This window comes from Pempheris klunzingeri, chromosome 13, assembly GCF_042242105.1.
Source record: "Pempheris klunzingeri isolate RE-2024b chromosome 13, fPemKlu1.hap1, whole genome shotgun sequence".
Taxonomy (NCBI): Eukaryota; Metazoa; Chordata; class Actinopteri; order Acropomatiformes; family Pempheridae; genus Pempheris; species Pempheris klunzingeri.
Window position 1 is genome coordinate 12647918 of NC_092024.1, and position 18741 is coordinate 12666658.

General features: G+C 43.7%; 2 protein-coding genes across 3 annotated transcripts; one reads left to right on the top strand and one right to left on the bottom strand.

Annotated features, from left to right (window-relative positions):
* Positions 1-214: 214 nt before the first annotated feature.
* On the bottom strand, positions 215-11734 carry rpap1 (RNA polymerase II associated protein 1). Of its 2 annotated transcripts, none has more exons than XM_070842634.1 (27): positions 11717-11734; positions 10767-10966; positions 10508-10656; positions 10273-10365; positions 9910-10096; positions 9595-9750; positions 9256-9432; positions 8257-8372; positions 7984-8082; positions 7799-7900; positions 7553-7720; positions 7088-7267; positions 6818-6952; positions 6515-6685; positions 6031-6188; positions 5704-5874; positions 5402-5597; positions 5081-5190; positions 4731-4926; positions 4346-4492; positions 3913-4055; positions 3271-3703; positions 2643-2761; positions 2308-2539; positions 1967-2143; positions 1324-1380; positions 215-1057 (listed from the first exon to the last, which is right to left on the bottom strand). In XM_070842634.1, exons 2-27 carry the CDS (start codon positions 10960-10962, stop codon positions 908-910), a joined length of 4218 nt encoding a protein of 1405 aa, XP_070698735.1. In that variant the 5' UTR covers positions 10963-10966; positions 11717-11734; the 3' UTR covers positions 215-907. The 2 variants fall into 2 exon arrangements, with proteins under 2 accessions (XP_070698735.1, XP_070698734.1); XM_070842633.1 differs by having other exon boundaries at positions 9595-9762.
* A 657-nt stretch (positions 11735-12391) lies between these two features.
* On the top strand, positions 12392-17313 carry LOC139212397 (transmembrane protein 151B). Its single transcript, XM_070842939.1, has 2 exons — positions 12392-12511; positions 15688-17313. Exons 1-2 carry the CDS (start codon positions 12392-12394, stop codon positions 17311-17313), a joined length of 1746 nt encoding a protein of 581 aa, XP_070699040.1.
* Positions 17314-18741: the final 1428 nt, after the last annotated feature.

Sequence of the window (18741 nt, forward strand, 5' to 3'; positions counted from 1 at the left end):
ATGGTATATTGGACCAGAACAAGAATGGGGTTCCATTTTTCTTCTTTCAGCTCAACACTTGTGCACTATTCTAATAAAATCGTCTTTGCATCTGTGGTGTGGCTGTAAATAAAAACAGGTCCTACAAACCCGGCTAGTTAAATACAGTTTTTATGGGCTACAGTTGCAGCGCAGAGCCATAGTGATTAAAGAGTAAACACATTAAGGATACACATACTTGAAATCATGTTTTATTCATAAAAAAGACCATTTCAGGCACTTGCAAAGTAATGACATATGTCTTTACTCCGGGATGCCAAGAATCGTCCTGATCTTTTTTTCCAGGTCATTAAACGTACAACGACTCACATGGAAAAACATTCATTCCTTCCGTTTGCTTAGAGGAAAAGGTTTGTGTCACGTGTGCCCTTCTGCATCTGCACTGTTTTAGCATTTGTGTTTTACCTTTGGGTTGACTTGACTGGTTGTTTCAGTTCAGACCATTTCAAGTTCCCTTAAGACAACCAAAAATCAGATTAAACAGACTTGAAGACAATTTCCTCTACTCAAAACCTGAGATCGAAAACTCTCTTTATTATGAAAAAACTGGTTCAAATAAGTGCTGCAAATGCTGCTTCCTTCATTGAGGGCTGACCAAACCTACCTCAGACTGGGTCTGTTTTAAGGAAAAAGGCCCCCAGAAGTCTTTGTTCTCATGTTAGTTCTTGTTTTATCTTCATGAGCGAACTTAAGTAGTTGTAATTAATGTTCCACTTTCTCTCCCATCACCAACATTTCTTTCTCAACATCTTCTAGTTGTGCTCTACTCTGTACTTGGATTCACTCTCAGTAGTACTACACCGTTTCCCCTCTGTATCTTCTGCTTTTGGCTCATTTGTTTTTGTATTTCTTCCACTCACTGCTGCCTTCAGTCTCCTTTGTCATCAATGCTGTCCTGCAGCTTCAGGACGCCCTCCACACGTTTCGCCCTAATGGGAGGCAACTGATCGTACATATCGAAGCCAAACTCTGAGTGCTGTTGTGGCAGACGGAAGAGCAGCAAGTGGTTCCTCAACACCTGGAGATTAGACAGAGAGAGTGAGAAGGAGAGCAGCAGAAGTGGTGGTATAAAGCAGAAATAAAGATGAGAGGATTAACACATAATTCACACTATGACATTTGCAAAATCTAAAAGAAATAACCATAGATGCAGGATAAATGTAAATGTAAAAAACAGAGCAGTTTGTCAGAGGAGCGAGGATAAAACATCATCAGAAAGATATGTAGCAAGCAAGTATGACCAATAAACACCTCACAGAATAAAGATCAGAGAGACCAAAATACCTCATTAGTCAGATAGTAGATTTTCCTCAGCATACTGTGTCGAGCTGCTTCAACCTCCTAGAAAAGGGCAAAGGGATTAAAGGTCAAAGGTCCCACTGATGTATTGTACTGACACACTTTACCTCTCAGTGTTTATAAAAAAAAAAAAAAAAAAGAAAAAAGTCAAATTCAAAAAACTGAATTTTGGGGACAAACTCAAAGACTGCTCCTTTCACAGTTAATCTGTAACATGAGGATGTGTTTTGTACACTCTCTTTCCAGATTTTGCATCCAATGAGCTCATATCTGGCACAGAAAATGTGCATTTATCCCTGCAAAACCACTGAGCACTTCTCACAAATCCAGCCTCCTATTGAGTGCAGCTGCAGCACCTTCTGGATTTGCTAAATCATTACATATGTTTGGCTTTAGCTGTGGCTGATTTAAAAAAAAAAAGCCACAACGTTAATATCAACAAATAATCAGAACATTTAGAGAAAGAGAGAATCGCATTCCATTTTGGACCCTTTAGCTTCTAGCCGTTTTCATACAATGGACAATATTCCCAGTAGAGATAAAAATCACACAGTTTGTATCCCTTTAATTTAGTGTCCTTCATGCAGATACTGTGTGTGAGAGTGTGTGTGTGTGTGTGTGTCTGTACCTGTGCTGCAGCGTCCTGAGAGAAGATGAAGGAGTTGACGTGAGACAAGACAACCACGTATAAGACAGGACACCAGTGTGGCTTCAGGGTCCCCGTTACCAAAGAGCGGAAGTAGAGACGGAGTAGTGGGAGGGAGTCTTCAGGGGGGCACGTGAACCGCTCAATGGGGATGGAGAGCTTCAAATGCAGAGACCGAGATTATAAATGAAACCACATCATGTCTTCTATGATCATAGAGTATTTGTGCTATAAACAGACAGACAACAATATCAAAAACATCTAGTAATCTAGTAAAATCTATGCTTATGAAAATAAAAAAGCAGTAATATCTTCATGACTACCTGTTCCAAAGTGACTCCCAGTGATCTCAGCATCCCCACATGTTCTCCAAACACAGCCAGCCTCATGGCAGCACTGTACCTCCGCTGCAGGGGTAAGAGGACCCAGCAGCCAAACAGCCGGTCTCCGAAGGACACAGCTTCGTACTGGGTCAAAAGAGCAGTGTACAAGTCCTGGAAGGAGGCTAGACCTGGAGGAGGGACATTCAGGTCCAAAGAGTCTAGCCTGGATTGTCTGAAAATCGAAGAGATGCAATTTAACTTGGGCTCAGCCTCATTTCTCTCTGCTCAATGTAGATTTTGCGCTATAAGGACAAGGATATCAAACGTTTTCAGACCTGGTCAGGAGTCTGTACAGACCCCAGGTTAGTCTCTGAACTGGTCTCTCCAGGAACAAGTCACTGGAACACAGGAACACACAGGACAGGCGGGCGAGCTTGGCGACAGGAAGGATCACCTACAACATAAGTGTTATGGAAGTTACTAACAAATATAATGTAATAATGCCTGACAACCAGAGGATGAACATTAATGACTAGAGGCTATGTAACATAAATATATTGTTATCAGGGCAATAATGATCATTTTCTTCATCATTTGAGTATCGTTTTTTAATGTGATATCAGAAAAAAGAAACATATGCTCATTATGATTTCTTAGAACCCAAGGAGACATCTTCATATTGCTTTAATTGAAAGACGAAGAACGTTCAGTTCATATATGATGAAAAGTGAAACAATCCTCACGTTTTAGAAGATGGAACCAGAAAATGTGTTTTTTTTTTTTTTTTTATCTTTAGTGCTAATGTTTACATTACAAAACTCATGTTATATTTAAAGGGCATTTTGCTCTTTGGCAAATGTGGGCTCATTGTGTTATCTGACCAGGAAGTTTGAGGACAGAGGGTGTTGTTTGCTGTACAGACTGTAATGGTTCCATTTTGTGCTATTTTGTGCTTTTATGTACCTTTAGTGCTTCCTCCCTCCAGACCTCCAGCAGCAGCAGCCACTGCAGACAATGAGTCACGGTTTGCAGGGCCCCCTGTGGGAGCTCCTCCACCGCCAACCCTCCACCGTCCGACACTCCCGTTCGCTCATACAGGCTGACGAGCGGGAGGAAAGGCCAGTCCGTGGGCAGGGAGGGACCAGTGAGCTCAGGGAAAAGATGGGAGTCGATCCAGGGGTTTCGGCCGAGCAGAGCATCTCGGGACATCAGTACGGATGGCTCCAGATGTGCCAGGTGAGTGAGGAAGCAGCCTCGTATGGATGGTAGCTGGACGCAGGCCTCTCTCAGGAGAGCTCCAACAGTCTGGAGAGAGGGAGAGGTGTGGTATTGTGCTTCCTCTTGGAGTTTCAGCTCTCCCAACTCTACGGCCTCGGGACCTCCACTGTGGCCCTCTCTAGAAAGAAGAAAGAAATTTTAAAAACTGAGACATATTCTGCATTTTTTTGTGGAATTTGATCTAATTCCAAAGAAATAATAATAAAATAATTTGTGAAATTAGATAATAATGATGAGCTCTGTTTATTTAGTGAGAATGTATTCTGAGTAATCAACAAAACAAAAAAGTCAAAGAAACATTTCTAAAGAAAGTAATTGTAAACTTACGATATAAAGTCCTTGCTGAAGATGATGGTGGACAGCAGTTCGTGCGCCAGGTATTCACTGCCTGGTAATAACCATGGCAGCAGAACCAGCGCCACCTGGTGGTACAATGAGGCATGTCTGGCTACTTCCGGCTCAATGGGAACCTGACGAGAAACATCGAGTAATAAATATAAAACTGGTCAGGAGACAAAATGCAGCTTGATGATGCCACATGTAGCAACCAGGAACATGTGTGAGGATAAAGAAATACATTTCAGATGAAACCTGAATTTACACACAAAACGTCCAAATAGGAGAGAAATCACACAGACCCGCACCAACTGATACTTTTCATACAAGACTATGAATGACCTGGTTTGTAAAATAAAACACAGAATTACAGAAAAGGATGTGTTATTAGGCATTAGGGGGCTTGACTGAAGTTGGTGCCTACCAGTCTGTGTGCCAGCCGGAGCAGCAAGTAGAGGAGATGGTGTTCATGATGGAGAAGCCAGGCTCTGGAGTGAGAAAGGGTCGGCGTAGCCTCACTGCAACCTTGCAGGTAACGAACTACAGGTTCTGACAGGAGGAGACCAATGAACTAGAGAGTAGGAGAAAACACAGAAAAGGGAAAAATTGAGATAAAATGTATGGGATTTGGTGTATGTCACCACAAGATGGTAGCAAAATACTTTTTCCTGGCCCAGTGATGGGTCAACATGTGCACGTGCGTGTCAAGACTCTGCAGACTCTGTATTCCTTGTCACGTTATTGCCTGTCCTTGGCCTTGCAGGATATTAAGTACTCCCTAAAGTATTTTGAGCTGCTGTCAGACCTACCTTGCAGCTGAGACCTTTGTGGATGCCTGTGATTGTATCCAGAAGGACCCCCAGGCCTGTGAGGAGAGGGAAGGGGGAACTGGGAACAACCATCCCTGGACGGTCCCTCCATCCTGGGCAGGCCAGAGCAGGGAGGCTGGGGGTGGTCTCCTGACTCAGGTTACTGGAGTGGGCATTACATACCACTGAGGAAGACCTGGTGTAAGAAAAATTGAATAATAATAGAAAAAGATGAATGTGCTAAAATCACAATGGATAAAGGTCAACAATAATTCGTGTGAGCTGGAAGACAACTGTCATGTGTTAAATACAGTAGAGACTACATTGGTCTTGCAGTCAATCAGACTTACTTTAGGTTCTTTATCAGGCCTTGAACAACCTGGTGGGACAGCAGAGGGAGGAGAACCTCAGACGTCAGCAGCTCCAGCTCTTGAAGCGTCTCTACTGGTTTGAAACAGTTCTGTGGACAAGATACATATTATAGTAATTTTAGTTCAACTGCTTGTTTTCATTTTGCAGTTACTCTCCCATGTTACATTTTGTGGACGTGTAGCCGGAGCCAGTATGTGTTTCCAGTTCAGAGACTCCAATTTCCTGTCATCGACTCTTACTTGAGAGATAACAATGGATTTGTTTGCAAACACACACAGACATACGTCAGGAAGCAGTACCTGTTTGGAGAGCTGATGGTAGTATGCCTCTAGGTAGACCAGGTAAGCTGGTATCACAGCCAGACTGCTCCCTTTCTGAACTGGATTATCGAGGCTCTTCACAAAGCTCTTCAAATGTCCCAACAGGGATGGTTGCAACCCTGTGACATGACTCCAAGACACTGGAGGAGGAGGAGGGCACTCTTCTCCCTGACAGCTGCATTAAAATCAGAGAGGGTAACATGTAGGTAAAAAGGATTCGAGTGTGATGTTTCATGTAGCAGCATGTCTTTATAAAACCACTTTAATTGTCATTCTCATACCTGACCACGCCGGCCTGTAGCTCCTGGTGGCAGCCAGCAGTGTGTGTGACCTGCGTGAGCAGAGAAAGCAAAGCCGCGACCCGCTGGAGCTGCAGAGGCAACAGAGGGTCTGTGGGGGCCAGGACTCTGTGAACCGACTGTAATGCCTTTGCTAGGCTTGGATAGAGGTCTCTGTCCAAAAATAATGACAGTGTAGTGATGCAACACAAGCACTGTGAAGGGAAAGAAGACAGCTCTTCTATTCTGAAATCCTGAAATGGTGAAATGCCTACAAGCTAAAGCATTCCTGTGTATTCCTTTCTGCCCCTCTCGAATGTGTTAACTTACATATATAATTTGCAGGCCTGCCCGTAGCCGGCGGCTACAGCCCACAGCCTGTACGCCTCAGTGGTGATCCTGAGGGCCTCAGTTGGTCCCAGCAGCAGCTCACTGGGATCAGCACTCAGCAGACAAGACAGACGCTCCCTAACTCCAAAAGAGTTTAACTTTAGAGGAGAGAGGAGGATACACTACTGAGCAAAGGTGACAATTCAGGTAAAAGTAAAATAGTTCAGTTTTTTTTCTTTCAAAATAAAAGTGAGATCAATTGCCTGTTTTCATATGTTTGATATTTTACTAACAGTCACAAACATAAATAAACCCTGATTTGGGATTTTAGACACTTTTGCATGCGTACTATGCACAAAAAATGTCTTAAACATGATTAATAAAGACTGGTGTCTGCACACTTCACACATCATTGGATACATTCATGCATGTAATATCAGTATAGACACAGTTTATCCCTGACAGATTTCACAGCGGCACATACCAGTCTGGCACAGGCATGTCTGCCAGACGTAGCCAATACTCTTAACAGCTTCATGGTGCTGGCCAGCGGGAGTCCGTAAACAGACAGAGGAAGGGGCGAAGATGACGCTGTCCAGGAAGTGGGAAGGAACTCAGACAACACCACCTCCATCAAGCGAGGACAGTCGAGCACCTGAGAGTGAAATACGTGTTCGCAATCATGATGAACTGTACTGCAAGCGTGGTAAAGAAAAACTAGGAAATGGTTAGTTTGGATATAGTTCAGTGATTAAGTGAGTGGAATTGCAGCAGCTATTGTTGCTACCTGGGTGGCAGACGAGGAAGAGTGCCTCGCAATACGGGTCAGGATCTCCAGGACGTCCTGGACCACCCGAGGAGAGGGTCGCACCACCTCAAGGATGTAACGTAGCCTGGGGAGCAGCTTCATCTTTAACAGTCCCTGAACACAGAGAAGAAAAAACAGAGAGCCGACATTAATCATTCAACCTCTATCTACAGATCGTTTTAATTATTGTAGATTTACAATAAAATATACATTTCAAATAAATCATAAAAATTAATTCTGCTTGTTTACCTTGACTACATCCTGCCTGGCCACATCGTGATCACTCTTCCTCTCTTCCTTCTCCTTAGCCGTCTCTCTCATACTTTCAGGCAGCTCCTCATCCTCTTCGTCTTCCTCCTCCTGAGCAGACGGGAGCAGAGGGAAGGAGGCCAGGCCACGAAACCAGGAGAAGGTGCAGTCCAAACACTCCTGAAAGGGTGAATGAATTGGACATTAAACATCAGACTTAGATACTCTTATAGGGAATCAGTGTATTATATCTTTACATATTATATTACACACAGTTATCATATACATATTATATCTTTATATATCCTTTTTTCTGACATGTTCTGTGACAGTGGGTCAGTTTTACTGTGCACTTCGAAGAATCACTTAATAATCAAACGTTAGAGTTTTTTTGAGATAAAATGACACAATCATTTTGTAAATGCAGGTTTCAATGACACGCTGTAACGCTCCAAGTTGTCTTACTTCATCCTCTGCACACACAAGCAGTGCTCTAAGTGCATGCACAGCTGAAGACATCACTCCCTCCACGCCATCGTCCAACGCAAAGCGGAGCAGGAAGAGCAGTCCGGCATCTAGCACAGTGGACATCACGCTGCCTTTCAGAACGGACAGGTACTCCCCTGCACGTGCCTACGGGGTAAGAAACGAGTGACTGCAGACAAGTGCCTTCCCAGAGTTGCGTGACATTGTATGCGTTTGTTTGCGTACCTTTGAGAGAATGTTTGCCAGAGTGCTGAGAGCCAGACTCCTCTGCTGGATGAGCTGACTGCGAGACAGCAGGAAGAGTTCCTGCAGGGAGTAACCTGCCCGCTGGGGAGAAAACCTCAATGTCACGAATAAAATAATGGCAGACAAAGTCTCATCTAAAGAGCAAACTAACTGCTACTACTGACCTCAGGCTCCTCTCCGTGGTGGTGCAGACCTAAGTGGGTGGGTAGATCCTCAGTGGGTGGAATCAAGGTCCCTGTGAAGTCAAACCGAGCCTGCATGGCCTATCAGGACACAGAACCACAGAGTGAGTTGGCTAACACATACTTTTAACTCAACAAAACACTTTCTGTCACTGAATGCAGAAAAACTTGATAAAATTCTAGATTTGCTTTGAAATGAATGACTAAGGCATGCCTGTTTTTGCTCTACTGGTAGAGTAAGAAATTTCACCTCACCTTCTTGGTTCCTTTCTTCCTGGGTGCAGGCAAGTCTCTCATCCACTCCAGCTTCTCTGGTTCCAGCTTGTTCATGTGGACCCATTCCTTCTGAGGCTTCACTGGCAGATCCTCCTCTGAATTCACACACAGAGATAGGCATACGCAAGATCAGCAAGCATGTATGATGGCTTGCATTACTTGGTTCAACTGTTGTGGCAGGCACAAAAAAAAATAATAATATAAACTACTGCAACACTAGCAAAATAATCCAAAACTGCGGCTTCCACCTGAGCCCTTTAATAAGCCACAGGAACATATTTTATGCAGGGAGTTGACCACCATGACAATACCAAACTTTCTGCTGCTATTGGTTGAAAAGTGCATTTAAGTATTTAGTTCATGATGGAAAGCCCGTCTGAATCCAGTCCAAACCTTCCTGTCACAACAGATCAATAGAGACAAAATACTACACGACACTTTAAATATTATACAAAATCATCTGGAAAGCCTGTATCAAACATTAAAATATTAACCCCTTGAAAAACAGATGGGCTGGGAGTATTCTTTGAATGATCTGCAGTAACTTAATTGCAGAGAGTGGCTGTTTCTGGCTCAGGCTGGCCTCAAACTGCTAATCACACAAAGTGAAGTCAATGATCAGCTTAATGTCTGGATTTTAGCCATGCAGCAGAAGCATCCCACATTAGTTATACAATTAGAGTATGGGTGCTTATGAGAGGGAGGAGAGGGATGAGAGGGAGGAGAGGGAGATCACGGGTGAAAATGATAAGGAATGAGATACAGGCAGGCAGGGAGGCAGAGAAAGCTGACAGGCAGCCAGATGTGATGGTCCTCTGCCCTAAAATGTACCAAAGATCAAATAATTTCACAGCATCAGGGTTATAAAGGAAGAATTAAACAGCACAGTAGTCCACGTAACATAAATGCTGATTAATCTCCTGCAGCACCAAGAACAAGACAGAGGTAATAAAAGGGTTTATTATGAACCCATCATACCCCTCACAGCAGATGGTGGTGACAGTTCTTCTCCCTCCTCTTCCTCCTCCTCTCCTTCCATCTCAACTTCATGAAACTTTTCCTTGCTGCTTTTGCCCTCAGGGTTTTTGGATGGGGAGGCAGAGGACGGGACGCTCTGGGCTTTGCGAGATCTAACAAACTCCACCACTCTAGGATCTGAGAAGCAGAAATAATCGCATTATACACAGTGGTGTCAACAAAAGGAAGGGAAAAAGGGTTTCGATGTACTTTACTTGTTAGGATACAAACTCAATATAGATTCATCTCAACATATATCCTATATCAATTAACGGTCATGAAGACAACATCAACGCTTACCAAGCTGAGATAAGAGTTTCTGCTGCTCCTGCAGTATCTCAGACTGAGACATTGCCTGGAGCTTAGTCTGGTTCTCCATGTGGATCCTCATGGTCTCTCCTGAGCTATCTGGGCCGCCCTCGAGACCATGACCAGTCACCAGCCTGGACCCTGAGACTGCAGTAGGTTCTGGTGAGTGGAGAGGAGAATGGAAACAGAGAGAGAGAGAGAGAGAGAGAAAAATTATGTGAAGAGGGGGTTCTGTGGTGAAAGAAAGAAGACAACATATCTTTATAATGTACTAAATGTAGAATACTACAGGTCAAGCCTACTTACTGTCATCTACAGCATAACACTGATCTGTGTCCATGCTAGTCTCAGGAGGCAGGTTCTGCTTTGTGTGTTCAGGTGTCTGAGCGGCTTCAGGTGCACAGTGTAACGGTGTCTTTCCCTCCTGAAGTCTCTGAGCTGCAATCTGACGTGCAAAGATGCTCTTCTTTCCACCAGCTGAAGACAGCGGCACCTGGTCAAGGAACAGCTCAAATAATGAATCTTAAAGTAGTTTTAATATGCGATTGTGTACATAAAGAGAAGCAATTTGTCTTCATTGTAAGTGGCCAGAGATTGTTGAAGCGTGTATACACTTTAAGGCTCTAAAAACACACCACTTATAAAGAATGGTCATCAATGTCCTTTTACCTGATTGCTGGTTTCTGAACGGTGCAGCACTTTGGGGAAAGCCATGCCTGTAAATGCTGGTAGAGATATTGGAGTAGAGCTGGTGTCTCTCTCCTTAAAATAATGAAAATAAAACTGTCAAGTATGTAAACATAACGCCAAAAACTGTGTGTAAATGGGAAGATCTGTTAAAAAGATTTTAGGTGGACAAGAATGTATGCACGTGTACTTGGATTTCTGTTCTTGATGAACTTACAACAATCCTGGAGAGAACAGCACTGATGTGAGTGTCATGTTTGTCCAGCCTCTCTTCAGCACCCTCATCCTCGAAAGTGACACGGCTGGCTTTAAAGCGAGACTTCTTCGGAGGCGCTGGCGTCAGAGACGGAAGTTGGTCTGGAAGATCTAGAAGAAACACACAAGTTTACCCTTAGGTTCCCAAATTAAAGGATCTTACTGAGATGATCCGTTGCTAGCTGTTACATACTACGCCGTCAGAAGATCTCATCTTTTACCTTCTATGGTGACAACGTCCCTCTGTTTTCCTTCATCCTCCCCGTTATGTCCCCCTCCTTCTCCTCCAGCCTCGCCTCTCCTCTTGTCAGGTCGGCGGACCACGCTGGCAGCAGACGGGGCGCCGGAGGACAGAAACTGCTGCTGCTCTCTCAGGACGTCTGCCTCAGAGTCAGTTGGCTTGGGCCGCCGCAACATCTCTCTGAAGGACACAGGAGAGTCAAAATATTATACATTATGAGTACATTCACACTGTTATGTCTATAACTCTCTTTATTCATGCATCTCTTCATACTTAACCCCCGAAACCAACCTGTCATCTCTCCAACAACTAACCATAACCTAAACTAAGCATTGGCACTGCTTGATGGAAATAATGGGTGAAAAGTAATGGTGATTCAAGGGGTCCAGAGTCCTGATGGGTGCACACAACAATATGACAATGTGGGGACAAATAAAATATGTAATTTTGACTGAAATCAGTAATTCAAGGGTTCATCATACCGAGACAGTGACAGATTGGAAACCATTGTAACATTAATTTAGGAAAACAATATGATTTCAACATTATGTCTCATCTGATTTTCTACATTTGTACATAATGGCTGAACTTGTTTAGCGCAAGTTGGCTAATTTAAAGGCTTACGTTAATCAACATTAAACAAGAGAGTAAGAAAGGACAGAAGGCGACAAACTTACACAAATTATCGTAACGAATCACTCACATTTTAGGTTCGTTAAATATTGTTTTTTCGTTTTTTCCACGTGTATTTAAGTTTACATCCGCACGCACCGGTTAACGTACAGCTAATGTCAGTTTACCGCGAGCTTAAAATCTCAAACTTCACTCAGTTCAAGCTACATTTATCCAACAAATCAGCAGTTATAACAGTTTCACCACTACTGCTCTGTGTTGTTTTAAAACATGATACTGCTGTGTTAGCTTACCAACCTTCGGTTTAGTGTTGTATCCGTGATGCACAACACTCCGTGAACCACACGGAAGGTTTTTAATGTGACACAAAAACTCCACCTTCAAAATAAAAGCTCCGCAAGCGCAAAGAGAAAAGGGCGCACAGCGGGTGTTTGAGACTACATCACATCCCTTTCCCTAAAGACAAATAGGTAATTTAGAGGGCATGCACTGTACACTAAGTTATTGGCGAATATGATATTACATCCTGGCTAATTTATGTCTCGGGACTTTCAGGGTTCACCACCTAGCCTCGCTTCATCTCGCGTCATCCTCCTTCCACCCTCCTCTACCTGCATCTGGATAAACACAGATTAGTGGTGTTTTTTATACTGATTCATGTTTTGTTTTTTTACAGGAGATTCAAGCAGCCGACCACCGGGCATGAACATCAAGCTTCGCTGACTGCATCATGGTCAACCTCTGCTGCCTTTGCTGCGGTGAAATCCCTCAACCCCGCCCCCCTCCGTCCGGACAGTCGGGACCACCGCGGGATCCCCGCTCCGTGCAGCAGCAGCAGCCTGCTGGCTCCGGCCCAGACAGTGTGGGGCTGAAGGGCGCCCAAAGAGGGGGGAGCAAACGGAGGGAACAGAGTGAGTGAATAAAAAAAGAGAGTGAGCTCATAATCCCACTCTGACATGCGAGAGGTGCAGCATGCTCTCTCCCGATCTGGACTCTGCGGAGGCGGCCAGCGCTCCCAATGATGCTGAGGGAGAGGAGCAGCAGGAGGAGGAAGAGGAGGACTCACCGGCTGAGAGTGATATCCTGGAGGAGGTAGGTGCCAGCCAATCATTCTGATTTTTAACTCAAACCAAAACCTTAAAAACACCAAGAAACATCAGCTGAGAATAATTAGACAGATCACTTTCAGAAAAGTGTGAGAAATAGCAGCAATTTGGAGCCTCAAATATTCATATGATGCAATAAAAATAAGCCCACTCTAAGATGAAAGTTTAATAATCGTATTCTTATTATTTATTTTATAACCCTTTTAAAAATGCATCTAATCTTAGGTTTGAAACACATGCATTTTGATGTCTGTGCTTGTGGCTCATTGGAAAATGAATCCTATGTTGACATCCTCTCCGTGCAACTGCTTCCACCTGCAGCCAAACAGCCTCTCTGCTTGCTGAAATGTCAGAATAGTCCATTTCACATATTGGCATTAGAATCCACCGATGTGGAAAGCCACTTTCACTGACACACTCGTGCATTTCTTCTTCCAAAGATAGTTGATGAGCCAGCAGATGATTATTTTTGCAAAGCCAGACCATGATTTCAGGCGTTGATTGGTCCTTTAAGTGTACGTGCATGTGCCTGTGTTTGCTCCACCATGCCCTCTGTCTTTACTGTCATGGAGTAATTACTGTGATTCCATCTGGGGGAGTGGCTGTGTGCAGTCAGCCATGGACAGATGAGTTGTCTTACCTCAGATCCAATGTCCATGTAACCGATAAGTCCTATTTTATACTCTGGAGTAGATTAAAGTACAATTTATCTATTCCTCTTCAGCCAACAGCTTTAGTTTAGCTGCTTGAAAACTATTTCTGTATTACTAAGGATGCACTTCAAAGATATACTGTCAACCCATCTGAGTCAGGGTTTTTTTGTAGTTGTGGCTATAGCTTTAGAAGATATTTTACTTAAAAGAAGAATTTAAAGGGTGATTTATGATGTCTGCAGCCAGGAGGCCTGCACTATTGAAAAGTACGTCCTCTGTGGTGCACGACAACTGAATCCATGCTTGCTCCATAAAAAACTGAGCTGGAACCAGCGGAGTGACATCCCCACCCCTGTGTCAGCGCAGTAATGGATGGGCCGGTTGTCAACATAAATCCTTTCACTCCATAAAACACTAGAGGTCCACAAGAACACAGGATCTCATGGGGAGGATTGTCATCACAAGAGCCAGACAAAAATATTAGAAATATGAAGTCATCCAGAAATCTTGATAAATGCAGTAGACGAGATGCAATCAAATTTGTGTTTTTACACGCAGCCCTCCTTGCAGATGCATAAATTTGACAATTCCAGTCCTGGTTTAATGTCTTTATGCTCTCTAGCTTCTTGTTACTGATGAAATGGCTTTAGGCCAGGGTCCTTGCTGAATCAGAATCAGAATCAGAATCAGAATTACTTTAATAATCCCCAGGGGGAAATTGCTTTTTGTTACACACGGCTCCAAAAGAATAAGAATAAACTTCAAACACAAAGTAAAATATAAATATATAAAAGTATGAATTAAAAAAAAAAGATGTATTAAAAATTATTATTACAAATTATTACACAGAGGTAAATTGCTGCACCAGGTGAGTCCAGAGTCCTATAATAATAATAATAATAATAATAATAATAACAATAATACCACTACTAATAATACTAATAATAATACTACTAATAAAAATATATAACAACATGCACAATCATAGTAAGGCGCTGTACTATATAATACCAATAATACTACTACCACTACTACTACTAGTAGTAGAATTTGACAATTCCAGTCCTGGTTTAATGTCTTTATGCGTACAGCGTTGCTCACTAGCTTCTTTTGCGGTTAGTGTTACTGATGAAATGGCTTCAGGCCAGGGTCCTTGCTGAATGGGACAATTGGACCTGTGGTCAGTATTGCTAATGTGAGCACTTTGTGCTTCTGTTTGCCTGATCTGAGCGAACCAGCCAACATTTAGCAGATAAGTGTGGAATAGAGACTCCTGCATTACATTTAAAATGTACTACAGAATGGCCACTGTCAGCATTAAATTAAATGCATGTTATGTTATATCATTATATCATTATTATTGCTGATAATTAACATGTAAGCAGCATTTTAATGTTCCATCTGTTCCTGGTGTTAAACAATGTTAAACAATCTGTCACATTTTATCATGTGTTGATATGGTTTGTAATGTAATGTTTGTTAAGGTAACTTATAACAGATAAATGTAGAGGAGTAAAACAGTACAGTATTTCCATCTGAAATGTGGTGGAGTGGAAGAATAAAGTAGCTTAAAACGGAAGTGCTCAAGTAAAGTACAAGTACTTCAAAATCTTACTAAAGTACAGCACTTGAGTAAATGTCTGACCACTCTGTTTCAGTGTGTGTGTCGTGTTGGGCAGCAACTAACAATTATTTCTGTAATTGATTAATTATCACTCAGTTATTTTATTACTATTTTATCATTATTTTGCTAAAGAATCATTTCTGCTGAATGTGCTTGTGAGACACAACTACAGACCTGACACACATAATTTGTCTGGCTGATATTATCAGCCCATATTAGTTTGTCACCTGCACTGTGACATGTATATATTGGTAAGTAACATGAAATGGCATAGTTTATGTTACATACTGTGTCATTTTACACCAATGCATTTCTTTATGTACATGTTGGTTAGAATTCATTATTAATAAAAATATAATAAACCGTTGTTCATTTTTTTTATGTTGTGCATTTATGTTAAAAACTAATATTGGCTGATATATTGTTATAAGATTTTTAACTCTCAGATATCTGGTACTGGTGTCAGGCTCTATTTCTATCTGGGGATTTCAATCTCCAGGGTTTTTAGGAAGTGTTAGCCTGTGATATTAATGCGAGACCTTTACTATTTAGTACATTTGCCCTCATGAAATATATATCAAATTAATATCTGAGCTGGGTGTGTGAAAACACCTCAGTGAAAAATTTTGTCTGTCAGCTGTTTTGACTCGCAGCCTTTCAGGGACGCTACGTGGTTTAATTGAAATCCACTGAGCTTTCTTTAGTTTGATTTACTTTGTGCTTGGCTATGGAAAAAGCTTGGCGATTTATAGTGTGCCCACGTTCATTTGCATTTCTGCTGCAAGTCATAATGTCACCGCCGTGTTTCAGGAGCTCATTGCTCTAAGTGCCTTTTCCTCATTACTCTCCCCCTCTTCCCTCTCTCTTATCTCTCTCTCTCTGCAGCAGCGTCCAGTGAAGCAGTCCCTGGGTGCCTGCGTCTGCCGGGAGTCTCATTGGCGCTGCCTGCTGCTCTCTCTGCTCATGTACAGCTGCCTGGGCGCGGTGACTTGGTGCCAGCTGACCCGAGTCACCAAGATCAGCTTCAACACGGCTATCACCTCTTCCTTCACGGCCTCCTTCACCTCCTCCCTGCGGGGGGCCTCTGGGATGGGCGTCGGGGGACACACAATGATCTATCACGACAGCCCCTGTTCTGACGGCTACATCTACATCCCTCTGGCCTTCCTGCTCATGCTCTACGTCTTATACATGGTGGAGTGCTGGCACTGCAGAGCCAGAAGCGAGCTGCAGAGCAAAGCAGACGTGGACAGCGTGTACGAGCGCGTGCTGCGGATGCGACAGTCCCAGCCATGCATATGGTGGAAGGCCATCAGCTACCACTTTGTCAGGCGGACTCGGCAAGTCACTCGATACCGCAACGGGGATGCCTACACCACCACACAGGTGTACCACGAAAGGGTGAATACCCATGTGGCCGAGGGTAAGTTTGACTACAGCCACTGTGGGATGAAAGACATATCGCGGGACCTCAGAGGCTTGGAGGGTCATCCTGCGACTCGCCTGCGCTTCACCAAATGTTTTAGCTTCACCGAGGCCGGTCCAGAAAATGATTACCTCAACCAGAGGGCCAGGTTCTTCTCTGAAATCGAAGGTTTGGACGATTACATGGAGGCCAGGGAGGGCATGCAGCTGAAGAACGTGGACTTCAGAGAAAACCTGATCGCCTATGTAGACCCAGAAAGGATGCCTTGGTACACTTCCCAGGTTGCCTTCTGGCTGGCAGCCCTCCTGATGCTGTCCTGGCCTCTGAGAGTGCTGATAGAGTACCGCACTGCTTATGTGCACTACCGCATAGAGAAACTATTTGGGTTAGAGTACAGCCCCTCTCCTCTAGAGGAAGACAGGCCTCTGGGGAATAACACTAGTTGTGTTATTCCAAGAGTAGACACACTGGACAGCACTGAAATGGAGTGGCACATACGCTGCAACCACCAGGTCATTCCCAGCTACTCCGAGGCCATGCTGTTAAATATGAGCACAGCAGACTCTAACTCGTTACAAGACACTGAATGCACCTCATCCTCAAACTGCGGCCTTCTGGACAGCAGCCAGGCCGCCCAGAGCTACGGAGCCCTCCAAAGCCAGGCCGACTGTGAGCAATGCAGCGAGACGGCCATAGGAGGAGATGGACGAGGAGGCAGGAGGAGGACCATCACCAGCTCCAGCTGTTCCTCTATCTTCTCCTGCCGCGGAGCGCTACTCCACTCCCACCTCTCCTCAGACACGTCCCGCTTCTCTCTCTGCCGCATGTACGGCTCCCATCGCACCGTGGCTCTGTGGAGGAGCCGCAGCAGCAACCTGACAGACCCCTGCTGTGTGGACGAGCAGTGCTGCCGCTCCGACTCCAGCCAGCTGGCGCTCAGTGACAGTCCACCGACGTACAGGGATGCCCGCTTCTTCCCGGTTCTCATTGTGCATCGGTCTGAGGGCTGCGGCAGTGAGGACAGGAGGGAAGTGAGGCGGTATTATATACGGAGAGGGTCGTCCTGTGTGGAGACGGCTCTGTGAAGGTTGGCCAAGGCTGGTCAAGATGGATTCAGATATGACAGAATGACATTAATGAAGATGTCTGGAGAAAACATGTTCATTTAAGAAATTTCACTGTATATGAAGCAAAGAGAACTTAAAGGCAGAACAAGTAGGATCATCCTAAAAAAAAAAATATATACATCCCTCTTAGTCATCCCTTATGACCCACTAGAAGTCTATGGTATGGTCTGTATCTGACCCTGCAGACCCTACTGCCCTCTGCCTGTATTTTCTGTTTTCAGGACGTTTCTGGGCGTCAATGTTTCAGCAGTGGATGTGTAGCACCCGGCCAATAACAGCTTGAATAATCCTGAAGGGGTGATTCAAGACCCCTTCGCCGCTCGCTATGCTTTATTACATGGCTTTGTACTAAAGAAAGCAACAATTTAACTCAAAATACTGACTTAAAGGCTCCAAAATCTGCTCATTTTAATACTGGTATTTGGAGGTCCTACCAGAAAAGGTTTACATGGTTTAATGTTTAAGAAACACACTATTTTTCTCCTACAGATGTGGTCGCTGCAGCTGTTTACATTTCCTTCACGCTCTGTTTAAACAGAACAGAACATCTGTGTGCTTTGCTCTCGCTTTTGACATCTTTGTGTTACCAGAAGTTGGCGTTAGTGAGGAAAAAACAATGGTGGGCAGCAAGGTGGATTCAGGAGGTTTTCAGTGTGCAAGGACAGTCAGTCTGCTGAGGGGCTGGAGGAGGTCACATGTTCAACAGATCCCCTTATGACATCATAAGGGGAGATCAATCTAAACGGAGTGTTTTCACACGTTTACTGAAAAATGGGGCGGGAGAGAAAGAGAAAGGGTGGTTTTTTTCTCATAGTTTGAGGGTCTGTAGACACACGGAGGGCACATATTTATGTTTAAAAGACATTAAAAAGTGCATTTTGCACAATATGGGACCTTTAAAAATTATTCTATTGATGTAAAATTAATTTTATGACTTACGCTAAGAGAACAGTGTCTATAGTTATGGTCTGTCCATAGTATTCCATAATTGACCAATCAGAGTTGAGTATTCAACAAAGCCGTGTAATAAAAAAACATAGCGACCCGGTGCCGGATAGTAAACATCCGAGAGGAAGCTTTGAGCCGTGGAGGCCAACTTGTGCTGAATGTTGTGCTTACAAACTGCAACCAATAAATCCTGCTTATTCTGCCTTTAAATACAGACTTTCTATTTTTGAACAAGTCCTCATATTGAATTGCACATGTTATAACAGTTAAACTGTCTGTATGAAAGCAGCTGCAGGTGTGGGACTAACAGTGTGCAGTGTATCTGAACACACTGTTATGCGCTCACCTCGGCATTACCACACTCTCCTCGTGGCAGCTACAGCGTGTCAGCTACAGGAGTTTGTACAATGACAAGTTTGACTGTCAGCTCCGATTAAA